General features: G+C 35.7%; 2 protein-coding genes across 2 annotated transcripts; both read left to right on the top strand.

Moving 5' to 3' along the window:
• The first annotated feature begins 1,121 nt into the window (after positions 1-1,121).
• LOC145611894 (cyclic phosphodiesterase-like) lies at positions 1,122-3,618 on the top strand. Its single transcript, XM_081667277.1, has 3 exons — positions 1,122-1,619; positions 2,416-2,470; positions 3,195-3,618. The coding sequence occupies exons 1-3, from the start codon at positions 1,335-1,337 to the stop codon at positions 3,401-3,403; spliced, it is 549 nt and encodes a 182-aa protein (XP_081523403.1). The 5' UTR covers positions 1,122-1,334; the 3' UTR covers positions 3,404-3,618.
• A 12,838-nt stretch (positions 3,619-16,456) lies between these two features.
• LOC145610777 (F-box protein CPR1-like) lies at positions 16,457-17,632 on the top strand. The gene has a single exon (XM_081666072.1). It carries the CDS (start codon positions 16,457-16,459, stop codon positions 17,630-17,632), a length of 1,176 nt encoding a protein of 391 aa, XP_081522198.1.
• Positions 17,633-17,879: the final 247 nt, after the last annotated feature.

Raw genomic sequence — 17,879 nt, 5'->3', positions numbered from 1 at the left:
TAGAGGAATGGGGGCCCATATTGTATCTAGAGGAGTGGAGGCCCATATTATATCTTAGCTTCCCACTAATTTTTTGTAGGTTGTATGATTTGTGTGCTTTTGAGATATAATAATAATAATAATAATAATAATAATAATAATAATAATAATAATAATAATCAAAGTAATACCCGGAGAACGCCCCAGCCGAACACTAGATAATATTTATTTGAGTGCATTTTGTTTCGTGTAGTTTGGCAGAATAGTAGTATAAATAGATGATAATTGGTGTTCTAAGTGTTCATCCACATCAAAAAGAGAAGCGAGCATGAAGAAGCAATCGATGACATCCACTTCTAAGTTGGCTCTACTAGCAGTTCTTGTGCTCACTATCTCTTGTATATTTTCTTTCCCTTCCCTCCCTACTCTTTGGTTCTAATATTCTGCAAAAAAATAAATTAACTTGATTATCGTGTGAAAAGTAATTTTATTTTACATGCTATGTTTGATATTATTATTAATAATAAATTGGTTGTACAGGTACTACGATGGGCACGGTGCAGCCAACAATTGAGACAAAGCCTCTAGTTATGATGAAGGCTATGATACAAGAACTTGGAAATGAACGAATTGCTGAACTTTACATGAAGCAAATAATGGCAGCAAAAGAACAACTTTGGTTGGAAGAACAATATAATCCAACAAATTGTAGGAAAGCAGGATCGACTTGTCACACTACAGCAGATTGTTGCAAAAACCTTAGATGTTACGCAATGGCGAAAATTGTGACGAAGATGTGCTTGTAAGATTGGGGTGTCTATGCTCCGTGCAACAGCTACGGTAATCGAAATATCAACAAGTAAAGATCGATCGAAGCTACGTTGTCGTCGATGCTTAGAACGTGTTTGTAGCTTTTTAAGTGTAGCTTGTTTTAAATTTTTAGAAGGGAGTGAAGGGAGTTGCTCTAATGATTAAGAGGAATCGGCCCAAATCTTTGGCTCGAAATGGGTTAAGTTTTTCACAAAGCCCATCCCATCCCAATCCGGCCCATGATTAGGTCTAGAGTGGATCAAAAGCAGCGTATACGTAAAACATGCGAATGAATGGGACAAACAAACATAATAACAGCACATCCACCGAATCACAAAAATCAAAATAAAAAAGACTTGACCATCAAATTAAAAAATAACATAACCAAATATTCAATTTCCACTGCTAATCAGAACAAATTCCCCAATTTCTTCATAACAATCCTCAAAATCCCACTAACACTCAAACAAATTCCTAAAATTCTCAGAAAAAAAAAAAAAAAAAAAAAAAAAAAAAAAAAAAGTCAAATTTGTAGAGAGAAAGAAATGGCGACCCAAACAGAAGTGTATTCGGTGTGGGGACTTCCATCAGAAGATGTGAAGCAGAGGGTGAAAAATGTGATGAATACCCTCCGATCAGAATTCAACGGTCCTGATTTTGATCCTCATGTTACTGTTGTGGGGGCCATCACACTGAATCCAGAAGATGCAGTTGTTAAATTTAAATCAGCGTGTGAAGGGTTGAAGGTTTATACCGCTCACGGCAGGGGCGTCTCTACTGGAACATTTTTCTATCAGTGTGTTTACCTCCTCCTTGACACCACCCCTCAGGTACTTTTATTACTATCATACTTCCTCGGATTTTTTAAATTGTAACATTTTGACTTTTACGTGTCTTTTGTAATTAGAAAAACAATATATATATATATATATATATATATATATACATATATATATATATATATATATATATATATATCGAATTTAAATTTTTGCCGAGAGATGTTAATGGAATAAGTTGTACATGGACAGACGTGATTTTTATATTCTACGGTATTATAATTAGAAAATGGAGGAAGTAGCTGTTAGAAATATAATGTATTTCAATTAATTAAAGAGCTTTGTAGATAATTTGTGATGTTGGATACTGTTGCTTTTGTTTGTTAATGATTCAGGTGACTTTAAAAAATTGAAAATTGTAATTTACGGAGTATTCAATTGGAAGTTGATTTATTGGTCTGTGTCATATGTATGGAACTTTTCTTGAGAATGATCATTTTCAAGGCAATCAATCAGCTTTGAGATGTTCACTAGGCTTGTTTGACCGGATGTTATTTTCATTTACATTTGCCTTTTGCAAAGATGATTAGTAAAATCGAGTTTTAAGTAGTTGAGTACTAAAAGTTTACAAGCATATTGACTGAATTTTGATCAACCAACGGAAAGTGATAGAGTATATAAACCAAACCGGAGCTTTCACCATCAACATAACCTTTCGGTTGAGTTAGTCTTTTAATAGAAAGTTATTATTTATATTAGATCTTATAATGATGAATTTAAGTTGTAATAGAGCAATACATTACTTCATAATATCTGACTTAGAATGTTTATTGATTTAATTTTACAGGTAGTTGAAACCAGTGATCATTGCTGTGGACATTTTGGTTATAATCGCACCACGCGTAAGTTGAATTGGATACTGCTTTAGTTAAATTGATGGATATGGTTAAGTTTTAGATGAGATTAATGTATGTTCTCTATGTTATTACTTCATACAGCAGTAGTTTTAATGAGAAAACATAGAAGTAATTTAAAACATCTGTACCATCATTTAGTTTGGTAAGTTGGCTTACTTATCTTTAGAAGATGAATATAGAAGTTTACTGAAACCATTATTTTTAATGTCCTGAACCTCTTCCTATAATAAAAAGTTCAAAACAGGAAGAAAAGCAGAGTTCAGAAGTTACAGAACAATGCTGTTCAGATACTTCTATACTCTGCAATCTATTGGCATATATTAACTTTCTGGTTATTTGATCCTTTATCCTTGTTAATTCATATTTTGTGCAGATTATGAATTCTAGGCAATCTTAAGTTACTGTCATTGCGAAATACATTATTGATTGCTGTAGCTTTTAGTTCATTCAAAAGCTCCTTTTGCACATTGTTGCATTTGTACATCATCACTCTGATTGTTGAACTCTACAACCTTAAATCTGTTTTTTGAAAAAGAAAGCAGAAGTGTCTTTGAAAAAGTTGGATGATTGACTCTTTTATTTCCACAGATATTATCATATACGAAGTATACAGATATGATGACAGTTTACTAAATATTACTAGCCTGATTATTCTAATGAACTATGTTATCTCTTCTCTGATTATCTACATCTACATGTAATTGTGCAGCTTACATGCCACACATGAGCCTTCTTTATGCGGATTTAACTGATGAAGAGAAGAAGAAAGCTCAAGAGCGAGCTAATGCATTAGACGACAGCCTTGGCAACTTGAGCTTCAAAATAAACCGCCTGGCACTGTACAAAACTGATACTGAAGATAAGACACTTAAATCCTGGGAAAAAGTAATGGAATATGATCTTGATGAAGAAGTTTAGCTTGTTATGCATGCTTGTTGAAAAAAGCTGTTCAGCGTGCTGCTTGCTCTTGCTGTTAGAACTTAGAAGAAGCTCTACGGGTAGTTTGATTGTATGGAAACCCAACGAGTTGTGCAAGTACGTTTCTTTATTTCTACAGTCTGGTTTTGTGTTGTCTTTGGTTTAAGTAGGATGTTGGCTGACTTACTTGTAACAATAAGTTTGATCCAAATTCATTATAACTGAGATATGCAAACGCTAGCATATCAAATGAGAATTTGATGGTTTTCATTCGATGAATTATCATATTAAACTAGGCTTTTAATGAGTGAGTGGCGGAGGACGGTAGGGGGATGACGAATCCCCAACCCCAAAGTAATATGGTGAATTGGGAAAGCATTGAGAGTGTAAATAAATAATAAATAATTACACATAAAATTTAGAATTATATCGAAAGAACAATTATAATTTAAAAATATATGGAGCACCAATTCAACTTGATGATACATTCGTTCTCCAAAATTATTTTTTATTGTGGTTTATTTATAAGAGTAATCTCATTTTGTCTATAAAATTAGCTCAAATTCATTACTGTATAGTGTGTGTGTGTGTATAAGGTAAAGTATCAACTAAATGAGTTCATTTGTTTACTTCAGCTTAAAGCCCTGATTTACTGAGCTGAACTGAATTGAATATTTTATGAGAGGAGGAAAATAGGAATTGAACTGAACTGAACTGAAAATAAGCTGAAGAGAACAGACCCTTAATTTTAGTTCAGTTCATTTCAGTTTAGTTCCTAATTTCCTTCTCTCACAAATAATTCACTTCAGTTCAGCCCACTTCAATAAATGAGAACAGGCCTTAAGTGTCAATTTTTTTAAAAGTTTGACTATAAAATCAAGAGTAGGCTTTATATCAAGGGACGAGTTTAACAAGATTATTATAGTATATGTTGATGACTAGGAACCGTAATGTTAATTAATTACTCGTGGTCCCTTTATTTCAATATAAATGACCCAATCAAACTAGTTTCATATGCAATTGTAAAACTTTAACTAATAATATATCTTTAATTATCAGATGTCTCAGAAGAGACTAATATATCTTTAATTATCATTAAGCATAAATCAACAAAAACAATATAATGAACCTTCGTTTTAGGAGACTTGTATAAATGACGCCTCATACTCGTCCTTGTAACCAGTAGCCTCATTTTAGGAATCTGTAGGAAATGGTAACCTCAACATCCTCCTGCATTATGCTAATTCTTTGGCTCCCCACCAATCCACCATTGAATCCACTTGATATTGGTCGACACCTTAAACTTGATTTGATACAAAATATCATCAATTGATTATCATGACCGAAAAAAAAAACCGAAAGCTTGCCCGCTGATGAAGTCACATAACAATTGCATCAATGAGACGAAATTCACCAAAACAATGTGATTCAGAATCTTCTACATCATATTTAGAGCAGATAGAAACATCGAGTTTGATTTGACCATGATTAATGAAAGGATGAAGTTCAAGTTCAAGAAAATGAAATGTTGAATCTTTCTTCCAAATAAGAAGGAATATATGACCTTCTATATGAAGAAATTGTACTCTGTACTCAATCAGAGGAGCATACTCTGCACCAATCAAACCCATACTAGCACATGACTTTCTCGAAATTTTCTTGAGATTCAAGTCAGAAATGTATATACAACCATTATCCCACCATACAAAACTCTCATCAACTACAAACGCCTTTGGTTTCGAACAAATTAGTTTATTCACCTCTATTGAAGAACTCCAACTCTTTTCTTTGAAATCATATGCAAACATAAAAGCTGAAGACTTATAAGGGACATAAATAAGCTTATTTGTTTCTATGTGTGCTGCACATAAACTAAACTCTTCCGAGTTCACACCCGGTGGACAAGGCATAGACTCCCATTCTTGCAAATTCTCCACTGATGCATCCTCAAGAACGTCGCCTAATGGCAAGGAAGAGTAGGGAGATGTCATATACAAAGGCGAGACAGAACCAACGAAAATTATACTATTGCCAACAACAAAGGGAAATGGTTTGCATCTTTCTATAGTCAAGTCGGGACAACGTTCCCAATTACTATCTCTTATTCGAGTATTAATCCGCCACACAAGTTTACTCCCACGGGCAGGGGAACCACACAAGTAAATATAGGGTGAAACCGCAGCACATGTCAAACATTCATTAAATAGCATTATAGGATCGCCTGGTTCACCCTCGATAAACTTATAGAGCTCAATCGTCGTCTTTTGTTTTGTTTTCCGATATCCCATATCTCTAACATGTTTCTTATAGTTATCATCTCCAGAGGAATTTAATAAAGTGCGATACCAAATGAAATTCTCCTTAACAGGATTATAAACACGTAAAAATACCTCCTTAGATGAAGGAATATTACTAGAAGACGACGCCATATTTGTTGTTGAACAATATGGAACCTATACGAAGTAGCACACTGATGCCCTGCAACAACAAAAGTTACTGATGTTAAGAACCTAATAGAAAAGAAGTTAAATTCTAGATTAACCCGTCAAATAATCACTTTACTGTCAACAATCTATCAAAACCAAGAGTAATTAAAAATTGGGTTAGAAGATTCTAAAGAGGAGCAGTAGAAACCCTAACGTAACTGAAATTTGGCCCCAAAATAAATAATAAAAAAAAAATTGTAAAAAGGACAAAAATTCACCATGTATCTACAAAAATAACTACTAGAGCAATTTGAAAAAAAAAATTGTAAAAATTCACCAAGTATCAAGCAATTTAGGGGAAAAAAGTGCAAAAAGGAAAGAATGAGAGAGGAGTCACAAATACGCACCAGTCGGCACTTTTGAATGGCAGTAAGTGTCTACCGCAGGATGAAAACAAGAGGAGTCAGTATAGAGACCGAGAGTGGCAGCAGTGGCCGGAATATATCTCCGGGGGTTGAGTAGGGGTACCGGAATATATTTCTGGGGGTTGGTTAAGAGTACCGGAATATATAGACGGGGGTAGGGATGGCAACGGGTCGGATCTGAACCGGGTCCGGATGGACCCGGATCCAGATCCGTTTTTCAACCTTGGATCCAGATCCGCCCCGGATCCGTCGGGTCTGGATATGAAGACCCGGATCCAGATCCGATGGATCCAACGGATCTGGGTCCGGATCCGGGTCCAAAACGGGTCCTACATATTTTGCCTATTTTTTTGAAACAAATATAATAAAAAACGGATTTTAAACAAAAACAAAACTGAACTACTACTATCTTACTTTAAAAACAAAATACAAAGAAAGAGAACAAGAGAAGGGAGCACAAGACAAAGACCAACAACAGTAACATAAAATACTACAGTAGTATGTAGTTATGTACAAACATACTTGTTAATCCTCGCATGTGTTCCATTCACCAAGAAGGAAGATACCACCCTCATTGTTAGAATTAGTGCTAAAATAAAAACATAAAATTCGAACAAAATCTACTTCACATATCAGCAACAAAGCACGAGATTTACTGAAGATACCACCCTCATTGTTAGATGTGACTTGTGAGTTTGTGACCATAACAAATTTCAGTTTTTTATTTTATTTTTATATAATGAATTTATAAAACGGATCCACGGATCCGGGTCCGGGTCCATGAGTTAGACCCGGATCCAGATCCGTTTTTTTCAGCAGGACCCAGATCCGACCCGGATCCGTCGGGTCCAAAATGTGAGGACCCAGATCCGTGAAAAACGGATCTGGATCCACGGATCCGGGTCGGGTCTAGATCCACTGCCATCCCTAGACGGGGGTGATGAAAGGAGCCAAAATATATTTTTGGGGGTTGATAATTAGTGAAATTTTTTTCATGGAGGCGGATGCACAATGCTCCGTGCATCCGTTTTCTTTTTAAAAAAACGGAATGAACATTTAGTTGTTCACTAAAGAATATACAGTTATTTTATAAAGAACATCTAGCTATTTTATAAAGAACATCACATATAGCTGTATTGTAATAAACATATACTTGTTTTGTAAAGAACATATAACTATTTTATAAAAATAAAAAAAAAAAAAAAAACCAAACTTTAGGTTCTTTACATATATCTAAAGAACATGATAATTAGAGGTGATCAACTTTAGCCCGGTCCGAAAATAAGACGGGTTTGGGCAAGCCTAAAAATGCATTTTTAGTTAAAAATCGACACCCGACCCGAAAATAAAGAGCCCGCTTTATTTTCCAGGTTTGGGCGCAAGATATTATATTAAGGCTCGGCCCGACCCGAATTAACATTATGTCACAGGAAAAGTTTTGTATACACCCGATTTTCAGTAATTTACTGAACAACATGTTCACTTTTGTCAAATTAGTGTTACTTTGGTCAAATTTATTGTCACTTTTGTCAAATTTATCAATTAAGCATAAATTACTCTAATATATGTCATAACAACTTTTATGCATTTTTGTGTAACTTTTGCGCATTTTATTGTCACTTTATAACGGTTGGTCAATAATTTAGTAAACATCCGTTTTATTTAAAAGTTTGTCTATGTCACAAATAAAAGTTCATTATATTGACAATCAAAGAACATGAAGATAAAGAACCTTTTTTTTTTTTTTGATAACAAAAAGAACATTATTTAACATTCTATAACATGTTCTTTTCGGTTTAACTGAATGTTCTTTACATTTCTATACAATGTTCTATACAATTCTATAAGTTGTTCTTTTCACTTTAACTAAATGTTCTTTACATTTCTATACAATGTTCTTTCCGCTTTTTTTTTTTTAAGGGATGCACCATTAGGGGTGTCCATAATTCGGATAAAAACCGAAATCCAATCCAATCCAAACCGAATTATCAATTCGGATCGGATCCGAACTATAAATCGAATTGGATCGGATTGAGATTTTTTGGAAATTCGGATTTTCGGATTGGATCGGATTTACCCTAATTGGATCCAATCCAAACCGAAAACCGAATTGTAAAATTAAGCTTGTATAAATATGAATTTCTTTATTTTTTTTTTAAGTTTAGCTCAAATACTTACTAATACAAAACATAAATTAGGGAGACTTTGTATTAATTCATTAATGACTTGACGTTGTAACTATTTATTTTACTCATTATTTTAAAGACTTTTATTGTATTAAAGCTTTATTTTTATAATTGTATTAGGAGCTAAAAAATAATGTATTATAATTCGGATTTTCGGATCGGATCCAAATAACCGAATTTTAATTCGGATTGGATCGGATTGGATCAAGGGAGAAATTCAGATCGGATTGGATTGAAAAATTGAAAACCGAATTATATTTCGGATTGGATCGGATTTGGACTAAATCCAAACCGAAAACCGAACGGACACCCCTATGCACCATACAGATCTTGCATCCGCCTGCAGGAACCACGCATTGGATTAGTAAAGGTATCGAATGAATTTGGAGGGTCAATAAAGGGTAAGGTAGATCCGCCTAAAATTTTCGGATCCAAAAATTTTCGGTTTTTCCTAGCTAGGTGGATCCGAAAATTTTAACTGGATCCATTCAGGTCTGGTCCGATTTTGGACTGGTGTACAGCCCTAATTGAAATACAAAATGAGTTGTTTTTTACCTGCAATGGTGATACTCAACCCACTTTTCAATTTAGCAACTCAAGTGTAGTTTAATTTCCCAATGGTGAGACTTTCTAAAGTATATTAATGTTACTTCCAATTTATGGTCCACTAAATCATATTATAAGTTTTTTTTAGGAAAAAAAATAAAACTAAAACTTAAATAAATTACAAAACATATTATAATAATAATAAGGGCCCACTCTTTTTGTCAAATGAGACTCAAAGTCGAGTATCTAAACTTAACAACTTTCTTTTGGAGTTGCTAACTTTAGATACCAACTTATTGGTATCCTTTGCAAAAAATACTCTCTCTTTCCTAAAGAAACTTCCCGGGGACAAATTTAATGTAATTATGTTGATTTTAGTATGTTGGAGCCCATATAGAATTGTGTTTCTCTAATTATAGTTAATTATTCCTGGTTAGTTACTACTCCCTCCGTCCCTAAATTACATTCCTCCTTTCTATTTTTGGTATTTCAAAATTACATTCCTCCTTTTTATTTTTGGTCAGTTTTTTTTAGTAAATCAACTCTCTTTTTCTGTTTTATATTTAATGCTTTCTCACTCATCCTTACCTAATCTCACTCATAATCCTTGTGCCAAATTACAATGAATATGATTATTTAAAAATTTTCAATTAGGAGCATGTGATTGGTCCTTTTTTTTGCAAAGGATTGTATGAGAAACTGAGAAGTAAAGGTGGATTCGACTAAGGAATAGTTCCTCAAAGTCAAGTAGTCAACGCTACCTATTGGAAGTTGTCTACTTTTTTAACACAAAAGTTTAAAAAAAGCGGGTTTACGATAACTTATTGAATGGCTATGGTTATAACTCAATTACACATGTGAAATTCAAAATTTGTTACCACTCTCATGTTTTCTCTCTCCAGCTTTTTTTTTTCTTCTGTTTCTCTTTCCTCTATTCTTCTTTTTCTCTCTCCTCTTCTTTACCCCTCTTTCTAGTTTCTATCTCCTTGGTTGTCAACTCTCGTTTTCTTTCCTCTTGCTTTTTTTGTTGGTTCTTCAATTTCACTCTTATTTTTCTATCTAATCTTGGTTTTCAACTTAATCTTGTAATTTCTTTTGTTAATTCTTCTTTTACATCCATCCAATTTTGAGGTATGTATTGTCATCTTTTTTTTTTTTTTTGTGTTTTTGGTTATTTTAAGGTATGTTCATGTAATGATTTTAGTTTTCGAATATGATGCGAATGTTCAGCTTTCAAAGGAGACAATTGCTCCTCCAACTACTAGTTCAAACGAAAAAATTGAAGGTATTTTTCTTAATATTGTGACCTTTTTTTTTAAAAAAAGGTTGGCGGACAGTAGTGCATTTTTGTAAAATATGGGTCACTAAAAAAAAAGGTCACTTTTGTGAAAAAAAGGGTCACTTTTATGGAAAAAAGGGTCACTTTTGTAAAAAAATGGTTCATTTTTGTGAAAAAAAAACATTTTTGTGAAAAAAAGGGGTCACTTTTGTAAAAAAAAGGTCACTTTATAAAGAAAATAGGGTCACTTTTGTAAGAAAAAAGGGTCACTTTCCACAAAGTTTTCGATGTACAATAAAATTATTGTAAACCGGGGGAGTAAAGCATAATACAAGGGACTGAACTTTGCCAAAATGTAATTATAGGGGACTCACCTTTCAAATGTTTGAAAGAGGGGACTGTGACCGGTTCGACCTGTTTTTGCCGGTGAGTTCACCCGTTATTACAAGTTGCCCATGTTTAAAAGAAAAAAAAAATTAAATGCTTCTGAATTTGCAGACAACTTCGTTTTTCGTGTGTAATCGCAGCCGTTGATTAATTTGAGCGGGAATCGAAGTGGCATCTTGAAGCTTCTACTCAAAGCTTCTCTTACAAGCTTTGGGAGCATTACTTTTTCTATAAAAGAGAAGCATCTTCCCCTTTCTTTATTACTCGTACCTCCATTTTCAGAAAGCTCCAACCACAAACATTTTCTTAAATTCTCTAGTGATCTCATGTATTGGCCAGTTGGTCCCAGCTTCGAGGAACAGGTCGGGAACAAAGTTGCACGTTTGGGAAGCATAGAAGGTATATTCCTTCCCCTGTTTTGTTTGTGGTCCTTTAACATTGTTGTTTTTTGTGCATAAATTTGTATAGAAAATCTATTGTTTGTCTTATTTGCTGTTGGTGTTAAACAAGTAGTTCTTTTTCTTATTTTGTTTAATAATTGCTTCTTTTTATGGAAAAGAATGTTGAAAAAGGTGTTTGTGTGAATTATGTTGAATATTGTTTTAGATGTTGAAAATGGTGTTTAATATGATTAATTAGTTGACTTTCTTAAAAAAAAAAAGTATAAAAAGTATTTTATTATGGTTTATTTAAGGTATATTTTGAGTATGGAGTTAGGGTTTCATATTTTTTGTTTGTATGACTTGAGACCATAGTCACTAGTGTCTGACTTCCCTGAACTTGTGGCCTGGGTATGGATGCGCTTGCAGATGCCCACCTTCTCTTTATCCAGCAGGACTTGCTGGTCACCCATGTGTTCCCAAAGGTGGACTGGGAAGGGAGGGACGCCATTGAAAAGACCTGCAAGCAATGGAGGATGTGGTGGAGGCTCAGGCACTTGGTCTTCAGCTACCCCTTCAACGGCCCCAGGGCTGCCATCCAAGAGTGGGTGCTCACGGATGTCCTGTACAACAATGGGAGGGACCTCCACGCTTGGCTCAACAAGGACATGACCGTCTACTTCGACGGCTTCCCGTTGCTGTTCAAGGAGGAGGAGGAAGCCTAGGGGCCAGGCGTCTTTTCTGTGCAGCTTTTGTTTTTTGGGTTGGGTAGCTGCTAGGTTGTTAAGCTTTAATTTTTAGTGTTTTAGTTAATTATGTGAAAATTTGGGTAGTACTTGTTTCTGTTTCTTTGTCATGGCATGTAGTATGGTGGTGTGACAAGCAATGGTACATGTTTTTGTGCTTGTCACTGCCATGACAAAGTTGAAGTAGTTTAGGTTGAAGTTTATGCATCTTTTGGACAAATGATGATGTAATTATTAAGTATTTAAATGATGATGAATGGATTAATGGACTGAGTTCCATTTTTATACTTTGATTATGGTGTTGTTGTTAATTTAATCCTGCACTCATATCCCTATTTTGGTTCATTATTGTTTACTTCTGTTGGCAAATGGAATGGTGAAATATGTTTAATTTTGTTTTGCAAATTGAATGACCAAACATTTGTATTATGTTTAGCAAATTAAATGATGAAACACTTGTATTTTGAATCAGATGAATGAACCAGAAAACCAAATGTATGAAGAAATGAATCTGAGACCTTGTTTGATTGTTCACTTTGGAGGGGCCGGGAATGGGTACAAGGTAGTGGACATTTAGTTTACAATGGTGGTAGAGTAAGGATGTTTGAGGACATACCTGAGACTGTTGATGCTAAATATTTGAAAGAAGTAATTGATTCTTTAGGCTGCAATGACATTATCAAATTGCACTACTTGGACCCTAGGAAAGACATGCAGACTGGTATAAGGTATTTGGGTTTAGATAGCACAACTTGTGATCCTTTCCTGTCACTACTGCTGGAGTTTAGACTTATACATGTTTACACTGAGCATGAGATGGGCCACATGAGTAGTGTTAACACAAATTTAGGAACTGGTTCATTTGTTGGATTGTTGAGTAGTGTTGGAGGTTTAGCAAGTTTCCCAGCCATCCCAAGAGATACTGATCCTGATATTGACTATGACACTGAGGGTTCAGATGAGGATGATGTGGAGTGTATTAATGCTCGGAATATGTTAAAGGAGGAGAAAAATAAGCAACTTCAGTATGATGAAGAAATGGAGATGCTGAAAAGGTTAGATCAGTCAAAAGACACCAAAAAAAACAAATACATCAGTGATTCAGAACAAGACAGTGACATTGAGTCCCAAGATCAGAATTCAGAAGAAGAAGAAGATGATGAATCTGATTTTGGCTACCTAGAAGCACCTGATGCAGGTGTTAGGGCAAGGTACAGGGACCCTGACTCACAGAGGACTTCCTTTTTTTTTGTGGGGAAAAGATTTGCAACAGCTGCTGCATTTAGACAAGCTATAACAGGTCACTCAATTGAGTCAGGCAGAGAGATTAAGTACTCAAAGAATGCAGCTGATAGGATTGGGTGTCACTGTTCCAACAAAGACAAGGGTTGTCCATGGAAAATCTGGGGATCATGGGATCAAAGGAGTAAATCATTCATGGTTAAAACTCATTCAAGTGAGCACACATGTGGGAGGAATTCTAAAAATAAAAGACTGACCTCAATGTGGATTGCTAAAACCTTTCAGAGTAAGTTTAAGGTGAATCCTTACATGAAAGTACACGACATAATTGAAACAATCTGGTTAGAGACAGGGCTCAAAGTTAGTAGGTATAAAGCTTATAAGGCTAGGAAGATGGGTCAAGGCTTAATTGTTGGAGAGTATGAAGAGCAGTATGCCTTATTACCAAGGTATGCTGCTGAGATCATGAGAAGCAACAGGGGCAACACAGTCAAACTAAAGCTAGATGGCAATGTTTTTCAGAGGGTTTACATCTGTTTTGATGCATTGAAAAAAGGATTCTTATCAGGTTGTAGACCTTTTATTTCTTTGGATGGATGTTTTCTAAAAGGTCCTTTTGGTGGTCAGCTTCTTGTGGCTGTTGGGAGAGACGGGAACAACCAAATGTTTCCAATAGCTTGGGTAGTGGTTGAAATGGAAAGCACAGACACATGGAGTTGGTTCCTTGATTTGCTAGCAGATGATCTAGGAACTTCAGAGGGGGCTGGGTACACTATGATGTCTGATCAACAAAAGGGTCTACTTGCTGCTATAACAAATGTATTTCCCTCAGCAGAGTCAAGAGTATGCGCTCGACATGTGTACTGCAATTTTAGGGGAGTTATGGGTGGTGGATTGGAGCTCAGAAAACAATTTTGGAAAATAGCAAAAAGCAGTACTGAGAATGAGTTCACTGCAAACATTGACACTTTGAGGGAAATCTCAAATGATGCAGCTGAGGATTTAATGGCTAGAAATTACAAGAAATGGTGTAGAGCCTTTTACACTTCAATGTCTTGCTGTGAGAGTGTTGATAATAGTATGAGTGAGGTGTTTAACTCATATATACTCAACTCCAGACACAAACCAATAATAACAATGCTTGAAGACATCAGAGAAGGTTTGATGGAGAGACTACATAAGAAAAGAGATGAGATCAAGAGAAAACAGATTGTGTTATGCCCTAGAATTAAGTAGAAATTGGAATGGAATAAAGTTTGGGCAAGGGGATGGAATAGTTACTGGAATGGAGGCTGTTCTTATGGAGTGAGACAAGGTGCAACACAAGAAAGATTTGTGGTCAATTTAGGGAACAGGACATGCACTTGCAGGGTGTGGGAGCTCAGTGGTGTTCCCTACAAACATGCCATTGTGGCCATGTGGAACAAAGGTGACAACCCTGAGCCTTATGTTAATCAATACTTCACAAAGGCAACATATTTAAAGGCTTATGAATTTTTGTTAGAGCCTTTGAATGGTCCTCAGGAGTGGCCACCTAGTGATGGTGTTGTTATTCCCCCAAAGTTGAAGAAAATACTTCACAGGCCAAAAAAGAAAAGGAGGCTGCAAAGTGGAGAAATGACAGCAGCGGGGAAGCTGAGAAAAACAGGAATTAGGATGTCCTGCAGTGTTTGTGGAGTGCAAGGCCACAACAAAAGAGGCTGCAAACAAGATACCTCTAACATCCCACACCCCAGCAACCACCAACAACAACAAGACACTTCCAACTCTTACAAACCCATGCACATGAGAGGATTTGGCATTTACACATACCCAAATGGGTTTCAAAGAGTAGCTAATGTACAGTTCATTTAATTAACTAAGTTGCTTCTGTACTGTTATTTTTCCTTATTTTTTTAAAACTTCCATATAATTAACACAAGCTGTTATCTAGCAGGCAGGAGTACCTAATTCTTCTTCAAGATCTGATTCACATACTGTGCAGCCTGCTCCTTTTGTGCAACAGACAGGACAAAGGGCTTACTACTCAGACTTTGAAGGTGATCAAACAATATACTCATTTCAGGGAGAAGAGTACCAACCATCAAGCCAACAAAGCCAAGAACCTCCAACAATAACATCACAGCAACTTCAGGTAGCATATATTTAAAATATTTGATATATAATATTTCATTTAACTTAGCATAATCTAACTACAAACTTAAACTAACAGAACCTTGCAAACCAGAAGAGAAGGCAATCATGTCAGAGGAAATAAGGTAACCCCTATCCCTATTTGTTATTTTGTTACATTCATTGCCTTACATATAAAATAAGGAAAATAACAACAATTACAACAACATTAAACCACACTTGAAATCTGCATCCTAACTTCGCCGCCCGTTTTAACTTCAGCAGAGTGTAGTCAGCAACAACCTTCCTTGAGTACTTGTTTGCTTCATACAATTCTTTCCTCATTGATAACAACTCTTGTTTAAGATGCTGCTTCTCCTCCATTAATCCTAAAATTACATCAGTCTGCCAGGTTGTAGGAGGGTCTGTGTCCACCCACCTAAAATATTTGCATCCCCTTCTATCTATCTCTGCATCATAGTCTGGACAGGCAAAAAACCGCCTTCCCGGGTTGTCTTTAGTCCATGCCCTAGTGCTTGACACCATCATCCCACAGTGACACCTTCTTGGAGTTGCACTCATCCTCGACATTTTTCTGCAAAACAAATAAATACAAACCACCAGAAATTAAATTACAACTAAGCTATACAATTATAAATTAAACCATTCTATTAACATAATGATACAAAACTATCTTGCAGGGTGCTAGCTTAAATGCTATGGAATTGTCGCAGCAATGAAGGGATTACCTTTGTTTTTGTTGTTTTTTGGAAAAACTTACAAGAATTTTGTTGGAATAATTCTACTGGCTTTTTTGGGTTGCAAACACAACCATTTAAATACCTCACAATCTGCTTGTAACGGCTATTTTTAATTACTCAACTGCTATGAAGTTTCCCAATGCACTGCAATCATGTCAGTGAAAATTTTTTTTAAAAAAAAACTCCAATTTTACCTTTTAGCAAGGAAACAGGTTGTTGTAGGTAAACTTGGCCGGAAAAGTAGCCATAGTCCCCTCTTTCAAACATTTGAAAGGTGAGTCCCCTATAATTACATTTTGGCAAAGTTCAGTCCCTTGTATTATGCTTTACTCTAAACCGGGGGCATGCAAAAGTAATTGCTTTTTTAAATACGAGTAGACAAAAACAAAAACAGTATTCTTCGGTCCAACTTTGACTTTTTAGTCCACCACAACCTTCAATTCCCAACCAACAACTTCACTACATTCATAATTTCATATCTATTCTACTGTCACACTATCACATTTCACATATGCTGCTATAACTGCACGCTCATAAACCCAAAATCTTGAACTGAAGCAACAATGGCGGAATTCCCCACTGATTTACTCACCGAAATACTCTCACGATTACCAGTCAAATCACTTCTCCGATGTCAACTCGTCTGCAAATCCTGGAATTCCTTAATCAAAACCCCCATTTTCATCAAAACCCACCTCAACAAATCCCTTATTTCCAACTCCGATCATCATCTCCTCCTCTTCTACCCGACTTTCCACTTTTCCAAACTCAACCTCGACCCCCACAATAATATTCGCCTCTCTTTCTCCGAGCTCAACCACCCTCTCAAACCCCACAAAGGTGTCCAATTAATCGGCTCCTGCAACGGCGTTGTTTGCATTTCCACCGTCTCCAAAACCAGAGTCGTCTTGTACAATCCTCTCATAAATTCGCATCTTAAACTTCCCTCGGTCGTAATTCCAGCTCATGATCCTAACAAGATAGTTCTCGGGTTCGGATACGATAGCAAAGCCAACGATTATAAGGTTTTGAGGATTGTTCAAGGGGTTGGACTACTTGATAATACCACTAATAAAGCTCAAGTCTATAGTTATAATGATAATTCCTGGAGATGTGTCGAAGGAATTCCGTACTATCTTTACTACGGTTACTATCATGGTGTTCTTGTTAATGAGGGTTTACATTATGTTGTTACTCAAGAGTCGCATTCTGAGTCTCTGTTTATTGCTAAATTTGATCTTGCGACTGAGACTTTCTCGCTTATTGGATGCCCGAATTATAATGAGAATCTTATGAGTATGTTTAGTTCGACGTTTTTATTGATTGAGCTAGGTGGGTGTTTATGTGTGATGATTAATTCGTGTCGTTTCAATGGTAATTTGTTAGATGAATTCGATAATAGAGTGCTTGTAAATGCTGAATTGTGGGTAATGAAGGAGTATGAAAACAAAGAGTCTTGGGTTAAGTTGTTTTGTATTTCTCACCCGAAGATTGTTGGGATTCATAAATGTGCTAGGGCTCTTGTTTACTCGAAAGACGGTAGACGAGTTTTGATTGAGATCGATGGTTTGGAGTATGGTTGGTACGATTTGGAGTTACAACGTGTTGAAAGAATTGCAGCTCATGGGCTACCTACTGAAGGTTTCACAACAATTACTTTGTTGGGCAGCCTTGTTTTGCTTGAAGATAAGGTGATTATTGAAAGGAAAACCTTGCCGAGGAATAACAAGTTGAAGTAAGCAGGCTGTTTAATAACTATATGCACTTTTATTTCTCTGTTTTTTCAATTGCTTATAGGATAATACCATAATATTGTGTTTAAAAGAGATGCCTTTAGCTCAAATCTTTGCCAAGTGATAGTCGTAGACTCGTAGTATATTTGAGTGGATCATGTTCAGTTCATTTATAACCTTGCTGTAATTGGCAAGCTAGTACATTTCGATTTTTCAAGGAAAACACAATTGCAAAAATAGTTTTTCTTTGTCT

Source organism: Chenopodium album, chromosome 24 (assembly GCF_948465745.1).
Source record: "Chenopodium album chromosome 24, dcCheAlbu1.1, whole genome shotgun sequence".
Lineage (NCBI taxonomy): Eukaryota > Viridiplantae > Streptophyta > Magnoliopsida > Caryophyllales > Amaranthaceae > Chenopodium > Chenopodium album.
This window is presented reverse-complemented; position numbering and strand designations above follow the sequence as displayed.